This window comes from Cryptotermes secundus, unplaced genomic scaffold (assembly GCF_002891405.2).
Source record: "Cryptotermes secundus unplaced genomic scaffold, Csec_1.0 scaffold955, whole genome shotgun sequence".
NCBI classification, from domain to species: domain Eukaryota; kingdom Metazoa; phylum Arthropoda; class Insecta; order Blattodea; family Kalotermitidae; genus Cryptotermes; species Cryptotermes secundus.
Genome location: NW_019744422.1, coordinates 60,897 through 76,197, shown reverse-complemented (window position 1 = coordinate 76,197; position 15,301 = coordinate 60,897). Strand labels below are relative to the sequence as shown.

General features: G+C 39.0%; 1 protein-coding gene across 1 annotated transcript in view; it reads right to left on the bottom strand.

Moving 5' to 3' along the window:
* Positions 1-7,467: 7,467 nt before the first annotated feature.
* Positions 7,468-15,301, bottom strand: part of LOC111874767 (alanyl-tRNA editing protein Aarsd1) — a 21,154-nt gene continuing 13,320 nt past the window's right edge. The window contains exons 9-11 of the mRNA XM_023870540.2: positions 13,804-13,858; positions 10,240-10,331; positions 7,468-9,190 (exon numbers count right to left, since the gene is read on the bottom strand). Coding sequence (XP_023726308.1) covers positions 9,055-9,190; positions 10,240-10,331; positions 13,804-13,858 — 283 coding nt within the window. The 3' untranslated portion in view covers positions 7,468-9,054. The remainder of the gene's footprint in view (positions 9,191-10,239; positions 10,332-13,803; positions 13,859-15,301) is intronic.

Sequence of the window (15,301 nt, the reverse complement as noted above, 5' to 3'; positions counted from 1 at the left end):
TTATTTGTAATTTGTGTGGAGTGACCTCACTTTCTGTTAAGGATCTAAGAGAAATTATTTTGCATTGCACATTGTGATTATGATTTGTCAGTGTGTAATATTTTAATAAAAATTTAGGACTGGGGTGTTGAATACCCAGTATATTGCAGTATTAGTGTCTTCATTGCCTCATAATGTTATGGCCTTGCATCTTAGTGGGGTGGATGTGGAATCAAGACCCTTTTCTAGACCTTAACCACAACAGCGTTCTGAAATGAACCAGGGACTGGTGTTGCAAACACTGTGCAAAAACTATGGTGTGAAAGAAGTGGCATGTGGTCTCAAGACCAGAGTGTTAAGTAGGGTGCACATTCTCCACATCACATGAGTTGTAACAACCTTATTGCAAGCAAAAATTATAAATTGTAACCTCTTCTAATTGAGCTGAGTGGTCAAAATTATTGCCAACCATAACACAATGTATGCTCACTTCCATGGAGAAGTGTCCTTTCAGAGCTGATAGTAGGTCGTCTGATCAGAAAGTTGCTTCCCTGTTAAGGATCTTAAAGATTCATTATTTTGTTCATGCGGACCTACCCTTGGATCCTATCTTGAGCCACGTGAATTGAGTCCACATCCTCACACCTTATTCCTTTGAGATTCATTACATTATTATCCTCCCATTTGTACCAAGGTTTTGCAAGTGCCTCGTTCTGTAATTTGATGAAAATTTTAGGTTCATTTCAAATTATGGATTCTCCATGTTTAACCCCATTCATCCTCTCTGATTTTCTGAAGAGTTCATGTGAAGCTTCTTATGCAGTTTTCTCTTGTCTGTTCCTTCTAGTATATTCTACTTGGCATACTCTTCTAAAATACCCCCAGTCTGTGTTTTCATTCATATGAGAGAGAAAGTTTCATGCAGAAAGGAGGTAAATTTGTAGTTTTATATGTTTTAATTTTTGCACTCAGAGACAGGAAATAAGATTCTCTATTGAATGGCAGTAGGAATTTCATAATTGTAATATGGCGTAAACTTATTTGTGAATATAATCTTCTGTTGCTCTTGTCACCCCACAGACATCTTAACTTTGCCACATTTTAAGTGGATTTATTGGCTGTCTATGATTTTGCCTAATGCTGTGATGTTGTATGAATATGCACATTGTCTCTGCATATACTTGCAGACTAACTTCGTTATCAGCATTTAATAGAATTTATAGATTTTTATGTCATTTGTTTTAGCCCATCAAATTTTTAATAGTTTTTCTAAAGGTAATTTTGAAAACAGATTAAAAAATATTAATGGAACGTTTCAAAACTATCCCTCTTAATCATGTTGTAATACTCGTACATATTTATGTATACCATGTGATGTGGAGAATAGATCATATATGAAGGAGAGTCAGTAAATAGGTCACAAATGGAAGTTGGACATAATACTTTTGTGTGTATCACAAAGTAGCAGCACATTCCAGCTTCATGACAGTCAAGGTGGCAGATGTGCATGCATGTGTTCAGAGGCTGGTTTCAGTAGTCAGAATGGTGACTATGATTTTGGGGTGTACTACTGAAGAGCGATTTTTTTTAAAGAGGGTCAGGACTTTATGCAAATGATATTTATAAAGATATTTTTCCAGCTTATGTTGGGAAGTGTTTGTTGGGTAAAGCAGTTTGCAACTGGGTTGAGAAATTCTCTCAAGGATTTTCAGAAGTCACAGATAATGCACTGCCAGGTTGCCCTGTTAAGATGCAACAGAAGCAACTGTACCGTGAGTGTAAGAGTTGATTCAAGCTGACAGGAGGATAACGATAGACAGTGTAACAACTGCACTAGGGTACTCCACTGGGTTAGCATACAACATAATGCATGATCATTTGAAGTTTTGGAATGTACGCATGGTGGGTGCCCAGAGAAGGGAAGGATCGAGAAAAATGAACTGAATGGGTCTGGCCTTGCAGCAGCTCTTACTGTGTACAGATGAAGGAGAAAATGTCCTTAACAGGATTGTTACTGGGGATGAATCATGGGTGCATCACTACCAACCCACAACAAAGTGTGCTTCAGTGCAATGAAAATATCCCAGTTCTCCTTCAACCAAAAAGTTTAAGGTTATGCCATCAGCTTAGAATATTATGCTTACTGTGTTTTGGGATTCTCAGTCCATTTTCAGTAGCATGGTGAAAATGTGAATTCTGCATCATACTGTGAAGTTCTGTTGAAGCTTTGGGATGCAATTTGCAGAAAACATCCAGGCCAACTGGCAAGAGGGATACAGCTTCGTCATGACAATGCCAGACCCATACAGCCCAATCAACACAAGAGATTTCAAGAACTACAGTGGGAACTTTTTGAACATCCACCTTACAGCCTGGACTTGGCTCCTGGTGACCTGGTTCACTAAAAGAACTTGGTGGCAGATGTTTTGCTGATGATGAAGAGGTCAAAATGGAGGGGTGGAAGTGTCTGAGACAGCAGTCAAAAGATTTCTGTGCTGTGGGTTTTGATGCACTGGTAAAGTGATGGGACAAGTGTATCAGATTTGGTGGAGAATATGTTCAGAAATAAATGATTTTTTTCAGGTTTGGCCATTACGTTTTACATTTTATATCCACATGTGACCTATTTACTAACTCTCTCTTGAATTCTTTGCATTGAGATCACATTGTGATCTGTGAAAGATGTTGGAGAACTGTTTTATTTGTGCTTACTAGAACAGTGACAGACATGACATAGTAAAATAAACTAACATAATTTGTTACTGAATGCAGATTTGCTGGGAAAATGTGTAAGTACAATGAGTACAGTGCTTCTGTGAAGTAAAGTTACACACAATGGATCAGAGTAGCTTATGAAAGGAGCATCCAGTTTTTCTACCTAAGCGCATGCTTCGAAAACATCCCACTGAAAAAACAAGTTAAAATGTATGTATTTCTGTTACTAATATATCTGTAGATGGCTGGATTGGTAGGACTGGTATGCAAATTTTAAAACCCACCTAATCTGTCATTTATGGCGATGTGCATGCTAATTTAAATACTTATTCTTTATTCAGGTGTTGCAACTTACTGGTGTCAGGTGCTGGCATTGCTTCGCAGTCATGGAGAGTCCCAAAGGAATGTTGCCTTGTTGTTACATTCTATGAAAAATTTGTCAAAGTTGTGTCTATTGTAATAAAAGAAAAGTCATGGCTTATGGTGTAAGTTATTTGAATATACAGTACTTAGAATGTTTTACTGCACAAAGGTAAGAATTCATGGGTTCATATATACATAGGGATATTAACATTAATATTTTGGTTTCTTGATGTTTGTGATTTTAATTAGACGCAGACCTATGTACCTAGAGTCACCATGTTGTCACAGCCATGGTTGTGATGTCATGAATGTATTACAGGGCACCTGCACATCCACAAAATGTTTACATGAAACCCATACCTCATTTTAGAGTAATTTAAGCCATTTTAAATTTTTGAATAGAAATGCACTGGAAACATTTATAAAAATTGAAGTCTAAATTGACAAAGTTATACTTTGCAGTACTGATGTCTCATGGTGTAGGGAGGATATTAGAGCACATTCTTATGGCCTCTACCTGTGTACAGTGAAACAGAAAGATATGAAAAAACTAAGGACCATAATTACCATTAAATGCTTCCATTTGTGTATGGTCATAGCAGAACATGTTGTTAATTACATGGCTTAATGAACTATTTCTAACCCATAATCTCCATTACATTATATTTCCACTATCTGACAGTTCTGAGGCAAATTAGAAGATAGGTGTTGGCACAGTGTTTCTGTTTCTTAACATTTTGAAATGTGTTTATGATCTCCATATTTTTTTACTGCCTCATGAACCAGGGTGCACCATTAGTGATTTAGACCATACATCGTCAGTATTTCCAGCATACTACTGGCATTCATGGGCCTATGAGAAATTCAGATATACTAGATTAATATTTTTCTCACTAGATGGCAGTAGGGTGTATACAGGGTGTTTCACGACTTTAGGGCATAACTGTAGGAGGTGATTTCCTAGGTCTTTGTGATCAAAAAAGTTCATATAAACATGTCCAATTTTGGATGGTTACGGAGTTATGACCGTTTTTCACCCCCATACACGCCCTCATATGAACCGCACCTGTCAGCTGGCGGGTCGCTATCTTTAGCCAGCTACAGACAGAGCGTTCTCGTTATCTCGACACATGAGAGCTACNGGCGGGGGGGGGGGATGTCCGGCGTGGTTCACAACCGAATGGCAGCCTGTGTTCCGGCCGGCGGTGGCATTTTCGAAAATCAGCTTTAAGCACCGATCAATTCAAATTAAAGGTAATTTCATGAAGTTAACTTTACATTCATACTTTAAATGTATCATGTTGGTTTATTATTGTGTTCCGTTTATTGTCAGTAATCGTTACCTTCTATTTTGAGTTTAAAAGGGTCATAACTCCGTAACCATCCAAAATTGGACACATGTTTGTTTATATGAACTTTTTTGATCACAAAGACCTAGGAAATCACCTCCTGCAGATATGCCCTAAAGTCGTGAAACACTCTGTATATGAATGATGGCAAGGAACTCAAAAATCATTGTGTGCAGTATTTTGAAATTACATTAATATACTGTATTACTTTTATTGGGAATAACTACGTTAATTTTCATTATGAATAATACTTTTCTAAAATATTGAACTCCATTTTGCAGTAGTGATCCATTCTTTCTTTGAAAATTTTGCTTCTTAAAGGTACAACAGTTTCTGCAAGCCTGTAAATTCTGCCATAGTTATTTTTTCCGATAATGCCAAGACAGTAGATGTTCTGGTTCCTTTTGGCAAAAACTCTAAATGACATGTTATTTCCTGTTATCCTTCTGGGAATGCCATCATTACTGGCATTTACTCACCATCTGCAAAAGCTCTTCTTAAATTTTTGTGTTACATGGCACTCATTTGTTTCATTCAGCCATTGTCCAACAAAAGTAATAAAGGGGAAAGACCTTTAGAAACATGAATAAAATATGCAGGTACTAATTAGTATATAAAAAAATATATCAGTAAGAATCACCCTTACTGCAACAGCCTTGGAATAGCTCTGATGATATTAAACTGGTGACAGAATCTACCACTCCTGCTCACATTTCACTAACAACAGGAGAGAGAGTTGGTAAGAAGCCATTTTATGCCAAATTATCAAATGCTAGGTGGCAGCTGAAGTTCTTATAATGAAACTTGGCCTGTTTGCAGGCTGTTGTGCCATAAGTTGTGCGTCCAATAACCCAGACATCCCGAATATATGGAATGCTGAAGCTTGTGGTCTGCAGGTCATTTCTTGCTGGGTAGTAGTATAAATAAATACAGAAAAATGTATCTCCAAAACTAATGGGCATATTTCTATGAAATGGTTCAAAACAGATGCATACAAGAAGCTACAGAAGTGTCTCCTGCATGGCTTTGTGTCCAGTGCCAAGCTGCACTATGATTTACCTAGCCATGACCCTTCCATCTTCTGTGATGAGCACATCAGCTTTATGCTCCTTGCATTCCATGGTGGCAGTTGGTTGACTGCTGCAAAATAAGATTGACAGTCTCCTTATTGCCATCTTTGAAGCGTTTCACCCAATGTCACACATTGCTAGTACCCATGCAGGAATCTCCACAGACAACAAAATTGACCAAAGATGTCTGCATCAGAATTGTTCTCCTTTAGGAGTAATTCAGTCATGGCAAAATGGTACCTCATTCACAGTCTTAGTGCAGTGATTTATGGATAAGTATTAGTCCACATGCTGAACCCATATTTCAGATTGCAGAAAACATACAGCTGTCAGGCATGTAACACCTACTCTAATTGTTTCATTAAAACATAAACCGATGCTGTTTGTTCAATAATGCATTGTGTGGGTTTAGTTGCTGCCATTTCAGGGTTTGGGATGGAATTTGGAAGCTGTTTTGTCTCTTGGATCTGGATGAATTTTTCACACTTCAGGTTTTGTTGGTCGTAAAGCAAAATACAGTGTTAGTATAAAAGAAATAGACACTTCCAATGTTTTGTAGCAACCAAAGTACTATTGATATAGCCAAAATACTTATATGGAATTTAGTATATACAGTAAAACTTGGTTATAGCAACATCGGTTTCTGTGACACCTTGTCTATTGCGTCAAATATTCAATGGTACGAACTAATTCCTCATAAAGCAACTGTTTTTATACCTTGGTTAGTACGACATGCACAAATGCATCAACCTCGTATGTAACGTCATTTTCATTCCTGAATTTCTCTGATATGTACATTGAACGTAATTTAGAAAGTGTGTATTGGGCAAGTAACAGGAAACAGATGAAGATAATTGATTACTGTACTCGTATCTAGGTACAGTAAGGCACAACAATTGATGTAATCTACTGTAATTTGGTGAGTAGGCCTACCTTTAATATACAGTATTAGTGCGGTGTGTATTGTCAGTGAAAAGCGCTGTAATATGTCTTTGATATTACACATTTGGGCAATTCCACGTTAATGTTACGTTAGTCTGTACTTAACTACGTATTTCACTAAAAAATGCAACATTTTAACTCGGTTTTTGGTAGATTTTTACGTGACTAACATAAGGCTACTGTGGAAGTGCCCATTTCGGTTACGACACTATTTTTAGGTCCCTTTGATGACGTTATAACCAAGTTCTACTGTATATCCTTAAGTTTGTATGACTAAGTTACAAATTTTCTATGTGTGAGACTTTTGTCACAAGGCAGATATCAATACAATAACCCGCTTTGTTCTGAACACCGCTCAACAGATCAGAGCATGGCACTGACAAGTTGACCGTGAAGAATTCCGATCTGACTCCCACTGATTTTTTCTTATGGGGATATATCAAAGACAGAGTTTTTGTTCCTTCACTTCCTTTAAGTGTAAACGATCTAAAGCAATGCGTCACAACTGTTATGTGTGTTGACGAGGACATGCTCCGGTGTGTTTGGAACAAATTGGATTATTGTATTGATATCTGTCGTGTGACAAAAGGCTCACACACACAGGACATTTGTAACTTGGTCATACAAGCTTAAAGACATACTGAAAAAACATGCAGTATTTTGGCTATATCAACAATACTTCGCTTTCTATTTCTTTTATATTAATCCTGTATTTTAGATTTCTTTTACACTTTATGTGGATGCAATGTAGTAGAACTGAGAATAATTTATTTTCATCATATGTTGTGTACACACTTTCACAAATGGCATAAAAATCGTCATGACATTGTGAGCCATATTTTTACTCTGAATTTTTTGGTGAACTCTTGTTTGAATCATCTGTGTACTTTCAGAAGCTCCAGGGTAGCAACCCTGTGTGTCCTAAGATATGCAGACTTTTAAATTGTCGGGAACCTGCTGTGGCTGGAATTTAAATCACCCTAAGTCTTTAAAGTTGAAGACTTTCAGAAAAAACTACATATTTTCTGTTCTAAGCAGTATAGAAATACGAACTAAAACAGCCTTAAAAACAATAACATTTTCTACATATGCACAAAAGCACAATTTTTACAAATGAAAATATATTCTGTCTATTTTGTCAAAAATGCAGCAAAATATCGTCTTTATTATATTATTAAATTCCAAAGGGCTTACCCATAGTTTTCTCGAAACTTCAGACATGTTGAGTTTGTAAAAAATAATCACACTATATACAATAATCCTTTGTTCAGAATGTACAAGAGTATAAACTGCGTCACTACAGTTTATGATAACTCCATTAAGTGCTCCCAGTCCTCAACACACAGATCAACATCACGCATTTTACAACAGAAGAGGGTGCTCCTGGTTTTCTTATTTAGAGAACACACATGACGTCTTTGTTTCCCTTTGGATGGCCAGTGTTGCGAATTTTTCGCCTCTAGTTGACTCAGTTGGGCCCTGGATGAACTTAGCCTCCCTGAGAAATGGCACTGACCGTGATATTCACCTTGTGTGACTATACAATCAAATCTTGCACTAGGATTTTGCGGAATATTTTGTGTGTCATTTTTCCACCACATGACTTATGCAGTAAATAGGCATTGAGGATATTCGTGTCTAGAAGGTGAAAAAACAATTTGCCGATTTCCATGTCCTCAGGCAATTCCAAAGGTATTTACCAACCTGTCAGATTTATCCACAAAGGCCATATGTGCATCTTCAATGGCTTAATACCTCTACCGAGACACAAAATAAAAATGTTTTATAAATAAATAATTGACAATCTGACACTGACTTTGTGACTGATAATTCGCTTCTGAAAACATGCTTGAAATGACCCACTTCCTTGCATGTTCAGATGAATATTTACTTCTCAGTTCTCAAAACAAAGCAATGCTCTATTTGGCTGACCCAGTCATAAACAGCCATATCGAAACCAGTACCATGATAAATGATTTCATTGTTCAGAGCTAATGAATGAACCACTGACTTGACCTTGCATGGGTTTGTTGTGGTTTCAGCCTGAAGATCAAACTGTCGCACTCCCAAAGGGAGCATGTGTGCTGCTGCATTAGATAAATTTAATATCTGACCACACCGGAATGTTACTCGCTGTTAGATATATCTTAACATTTGTATATTAAAGGTTAAACTTCATGGGCAAGTGGTGGCATGCCTACTTTAATTTCAGTATGTTCTGGGTTTGACATCTTGAGAACTGACTATGGTGAAGGTTTCTGTCATTTTCCTGTCACTACATGTAGATTCTGCAATGCCTTAAAATAGGTCCTTGCATATCATTCAGTCATCTTGTCAGACCTGTATAGTAAATGTAGCTGAATGTTTAGAATTGGTAGAAAATAGTTTTACCTGAATAAATACGAGTTTTCTGCTGCAATTAAGGAAGTTAAATTCCTCCCCTAACCTGTGCCATTGAGATCACAGTTGGTAAATGGATGTTGTGTGCCTTTTTCTTTATTGTGCTATAGTGGCTTTCTCCTACTACTACAAGGTGTAAGACTGTGACCATCAAGATACTAAGCTACACAGTGTTGTCTGGTCTGTGAATACTGCTGATCTACAATGTGGTACATAGTAGTGGCCATGCTGTGACTTCAGCAGCCACTGGTGGTACATGTAACATATTGTTTTATTAATTCCTCAGCCTTCACACGATTGGCAAGATTGGAAATCTTAGCTTGGAACTTTGGTCCTTTTGCTGCTCCTTTCCCATTCAGTAGTGCACACACCCTGAAACATGCAGAACATGAGAACTCAGAACTGGTTAAGACTTTACTGAAGAACTTCATTTCCAGAAACAGTCTGTTGCAAGTTACTTCCTGCTATCACATATCATGATGAGCCTCATTGTACTTTGCCATTTACCTTCACATTCACAGTATTTGCCTCAGATGGCTTATTATTATTATCAACACAAACTGAATCGTCCTTTTTATGGGTCTTCCTAAGCAGCTTCTCTCTCTGAGTTATTTATTTTTTGGTGGGGGTCAAGTCAGCACCCACTCTTTTCATCATTTTCTTTCAAGGTTAAAAGAATAAGTTGTCCAAGAAAAAGAGTTTAGCAACAAATATACACAGTAAACACAACAGATTTTCATATAGCAGCCAGCTGTCCTTTGTATTCAGAAGGTACCGGGAGACTATGAAGCTGGAGTGCCAAATATTCATCTTGCATTAGGTACCAGTATTCTCATTACAGAGGATAAATCCTGCAGTGAACACCTGTGGCAGTCTTTCCCAAAACACTTTGCTTGCAGAACCATACTGACAGAATCTAGACACCAAAACGAAGAGCCAGGTGTAAGGATACAGAACAGAGTATGGGTTTTCAGCAGTAGTTACGAGTGAGTAAATGGATGATGGCCTGTGATCTAAGTATGAGTACTTGCCACCGTGAGAATTTTGAATATCATATAAGAAAGGAAACAACCTGATTTATGTGCCACTGCTATTGGCACTTGTGAAGATATACAAAGCTCGGACAGTATGATTCTGAGTATTCAGTTTTCCTTAGGAGGTCAAAACCAGCTCTGGTTTTGTCAGTTTCCAGTAATTAGCATGCTTCTGTAATGATACTACTTTATGGTACAGACTGTGTGTGGACCATGTGTTTCGCAGCTACTGCTTCTGGCAAAACAAACCTTTAGATTTAAAAATTTAATAGCATGTAACTTTTAGTGAAGTGATTGTAATGAAATCTCCAGAACTCCTGGAAATATCTTAATGGAACCTTTTGGCTCCAAGGAACAGTTTAGGAGTCACTTAACCATGGTACTCACTGGGGTCCCAGCTGTGCCACTGTAGCTGGTTCACCATATAGCACCATATGACCACCCTTATCATCCCCCACAGTCAGGAACAGCAGCACACTCTGATGGAATAAAACAAACTGAACTGAATTCATAGCAACTGATGATGTTGAAGCATATTGGGATCTTTGTTTTGTGTAAGCTACATGTGTTTCATAAACATTTTTACATTTAAAAGCAATAAGAGAATTCTTTACAGACAAAACTACAATAAGAACTATGCAAGTTAAAGTAAAAATGAGTGCTTTAATTAAAAATGTTTAAATACTCGCACGTGTAGGGGGATACATGTTACAAAAATAACGGGTTCTAGTTTGGATTTATTAACACCTTGGTAACAAGTGCTCTTAATCACACTTAAATACAATGCTATAGCTATCGTTGCACACCCACTAGGACTGTCCGTCTTCTTCTTCACTAGCTGTCTCCTGGCAGCGTATCTCAACACAGAAATTAGCAGTTCAAATCACTAGGAAGTGTTCTCACCCCGGAACCTCAGAACTCAACTAGAAACTCTCCTGGACCCCTCACCAATCTAAGCTACAGCGGGTCTTCATTACATGGGCTCTGCACAGACAACACAGTCATGTGATTCCTAGCCAGTGACTTTGTTGGTGTGCTGACTGTTGCCCAGCAATGAGCAATAACATTTGTCCACTGAGACACAGCTTCCATTGTTGTACGTTGGAACGTGTTTACCAAGCTGTTATCTAGAAACTCTTTGATAAAATCTGTTATGTTGCTCCCACCTTAAGGCTGTTCCATCCCAAAAGCTCTAATGATGTATCACCTTACTTTCCTTTCCGGGGGCTGTGCTTCCAACGTCTTCCTGCAAGTTGTTCTCTCTCTGCAGTGGCTGCTCTCTAACCGCTACCACTGTACGAGCTCGTCCTGGGTGGTTCCCTTGTAAGGCTCCAGTTAGTCCAGGTTCTCACCATCCAAAGGTTTTTTCTTGCCCACTTTGGGCCATAACTCCTGGAGTGGATGGTGCTCCCACACATCCGATTATTCTTACACTAATGTTTCTAGTAGGTTTTTCTTATATTTTGGAGGGGGTTGACCCCTCCACAAGGTTCAGTTCATTTTCCACAACCCACTGGCCATCCTGGTTGTTCACGAACTCCAGTCCGAAAGCCTTCCTGCCAAACTCCCGTGATGTTGCCTCAATCTTAAGATGCAGTTGCCATCTTGTGCCCTTGGTTCTTTATTCGCTTGCTGCTTCATAGCTGCTCTCTCAGGCCTGTCCCTTACGTCACTGTTGCATTCCAGGCCCTTCCACCATCTCTTCCCGAACATCCATCATTTCAAGGTTTCTTATGCCACACTGTCCTGGTCATATCTCTTGTGATCGTGCCTCCTGCTGGCTGTGGCCAATTCCTTCCATGGTTCACAATTCCCCTGGGTCCGAATTTGGCTGAAGATGCCACTCTTGCATGGTGGAACACCTTCCTGCAGGCAGCAGCCAACTTCCAGGATCCACAATCCCCTCAGGCTCTTCTTTTGGCTCTCCATGTCACCCTACAGCTAGCTTCCGGCTCCTATGCTGCTGCTTCTGTCCTTTGACCGGTTTCACTATGGCATCATCCTTATGAGCCTTCCAATGCTCTGACTCATTCTTCTGGATTTGCCTTCAAATCCATGGCTTCCATCTTTCCTCGATTAGGTTTCGTCATGGCTATTGTGTTCCAAGATCACTATCGTGCAATCAGTTGGCTCCATCTTCTCTAGATTGGCCTCCATTGCTTCTTGGCAGGCCATCCTTTCTTCTCTTGATGTTCCATTTTGGGTTCCAATCTCATCTGTTTGGTGTCTTTCTTGCAGTGAATGGCTTCCAGCCTCGCTGCCACTTCTTGTCAGCTTTCCATTCAGCCTTCCACTTTTCAAAGTTGGCTTTTTTTTCTGTCGGCTTCCCACTCTGCCATCATCATCTCATGGGTAAGTTTTTCTTTCAGCCTCCCTTCTCTTCATCATTTCATTAAAGGCTTTCATGTCCGCCCTCCTTTTTTCTTGGTTGGCATGTATCTGTGCATTATTGGCATCTAATTCGTCTTGCCTGGCTTTTAGGTCCTCTTCCATTTCGGTCCGCAGGCAGGCCCATAGTGGTTCCACTTGTGTGTAGAGTGCCCACGCAGCCAGTATTTCCTTTATTTGTTGCCTCATTTGTTCCATTTTTGTGGTATGACTACCCAATTCAGTCTTCTGTCCAGTGCAATATAACTTCTTCCATGGTTTCCAATTGTCACGGGTTTTTGGCTGTGTGACTACTGACCCCAAATTGACATATATTTATGGTCATAACCACTGCTGAAGAATTCAGTATGATCCGAAAGGCCAACTTCTGAAGCCAAAATGTTATGTGACAAATAATGGGTTCAAGTTCAGATGATTGGATTTATGTGCACCTTGGTTAAAAGTTCTCTTAGTCACACTTAAATACAGCGCTACTGATGATGTACACACACACACACACACATACTAGAATTGTAATTCTTCACTAGTCGTCTCCTGGCAATGTATCTGAACACAGAAATTAGCACTTCAGATCACTAGGAAGTTTTCTAGCCATTCAAAACCCTAGGACCTCAGAGCTCAACTAAAAACTCTCCTGGACCCCTCACTAATCTAAGCTACACAACAGGTCTTCCTTATATAGACTCCCCACAGAGAACACAGTCATAATGTCCAAAAACATAGCCCCAAATTTATTTACTATTAGCACTGCTATGATTGGCCCTAACTTGAGCAAACTCAGTTCAGTTCTTCCCTAACAACCTGTCTGTCTACAATTCATTTGTGATCTCCCAAATGTGCTTATGTTATCCAAGTGCTGTCTTTTCCTTGATATTTTATACCAGAATTATGTTTCTTTTTCCCCGATGGCACATGTCCTAGCCATCTCATTTTTATTGACTTAAACCTTAAAATTATTAAATGAAGAGTACATTATGCAGTTTTTTTCATTCCTGTGTTATTCATCTTTCTTAGGTACAGATATTCTCAGCACCATGTTCTCAAACACCATTCGTGTTCCTCCCTTGGAGTGCAAAACAGTGTTACACATCAAAACAAAATTGCAGGTGAAATTGTTTTCTATATTGTATGTAATCTGTCAAACAGATAAGAAGGAAGCAATTCTGGTGTTTAATGTTAATAATACAAATTCTCTGACAACTTCTATGATCTAGTGGTCAGAGTTTTGGCTACAGATCCAGAGGTCCTAGGTTCGATTCCTGGCGCTACCAGATTTTCTGAGAAGTAGTGGGTCTGGAACAGGGTCCACTCAGACGTGTGAGGATAATTGAGGAGCTACTTGAATGGAAAAGTAGCAGCTCTGGTCTAGAAAACGAAAATTAACAGCCATGGGGATTTGTTGCCCTGACCACACGACACCCTCTATCCACTAAAGTTGGCACTAACTTTGCCGGCAAGCAGAGATCGCTCGGTCGGGATAGTTCACTTGTGGACTAAAGCCACGGAGTTTGTTTTATCTTTAATGCAAATTCTCTTTTGTTTAGAAGAAACTTGTGTACTTACCTCATCTCCCACCTCATTGATAAGAATGCTCATGAAGTCAGAATCAGCCTCTTTCCTGCAAAACAAGTAATAGCTCTGGGAAGGTTGCTCAACACCTACTATGCTCCAAACACTTCCATTAGTACAGGCATGACAGCAGGAATTATAAATGAGTAGTTATATGACTGATTTATTTCTGTCCATAATTTCCATTATTGTGGATTCTCACTATAACATTATAGTTTTGCACAATTTGTGTTTCAGTACTTTAAACATACAAAATGATTCAGTATTTTTTTAATATTAGGCCATAGACTGCATCACAGAGACGCATGTATTTTTGCATGCATGCTTGAGTGGTCACTTAGGTAGCATGTTATATTTAGCTTCATTACCAAGTTACAGCACTCAAAACTGTTCCAAACTGAGACATAAGAATGAGGGAAATTATTGTCTGAATAGTTTGCAGCACTCATGAGCTGGATACCCAGAGCAGCTACAGGCTGAACAGCTGGGGTTTGATTCCCTATAGGGGAAAAAGATTTTTCTTTTCTCCACAATGTCCACACCAACTCTGAGGCCCACTCAGCCTCCTGCCCATTGGGTGCTGGGGCTCTTTCCCTGGTTGGGGGTTAAAGTGGTTTGTGCATGAAGCTGTCCACTCCATACATCTTCATGTTGTAGTTCTTAATTAATCAAGCACTGGGACTTCACTCTTATGTCTGAAAAAATATATGTGTATATGTGCAACCTTCACAAACAGACCCACAAAGCTGTGTTTGTTTCATTCCCTTAATGGTACTTCATCAGCTGTATAAGAGTCAAATAGTAGAATTACTGATTGGCAGAAAAAGATATTGATACCATTTCAGCACTTGCTTTGAGAAACGGAAGAAAAATATGAAAAACTCAGGATAGCCAGCCTCCTGTTCCAGATTCAAATACAAAACCTTTTCAGTACTAAAGCCACACATAGTTACATTCAGTATCAGATCTATAGGAGGTAGGAGGGACAGTTATTTACATAGTTCAGGATGCTTGTACCATCACAAGTGTAGAAATCTAGAAGACTGGAGCTCTATCGATAGGATGTTACCTGAGGATGAAGGCAGAGTCCAGTCTCCAAAACGTTTTTAACACATTGCGGACCGGTGGTTTAAACATTTAAATCACCCTGGGGACCGGCATTTTTAAACCTACTACCCTAACTTATGCACTGTTCACTTTAAAAATTAATATAAAATCTCCTAATTAATTTTATGAACTGAAATTTTTGGAGAACACTTACCAGAGCTCCTAGAAGTGCTTGCATATGTGATATCTCTGCAAACATTCCCCTTTGTGAAGAGGCATTAGGCAGAAGTTGCACATGTAGGCAGTTCTACTCTTCTTCTTGTGCTCTGCGCACACATGGCACTGCCTAGAAGGGTGTTTCTTCTTGCAATATTCACTCTTCACAATTTTCACGAGAATATGTTTCCGCATATCACCCGAGAGTCGGCCAGGGGGGTCTACTTGA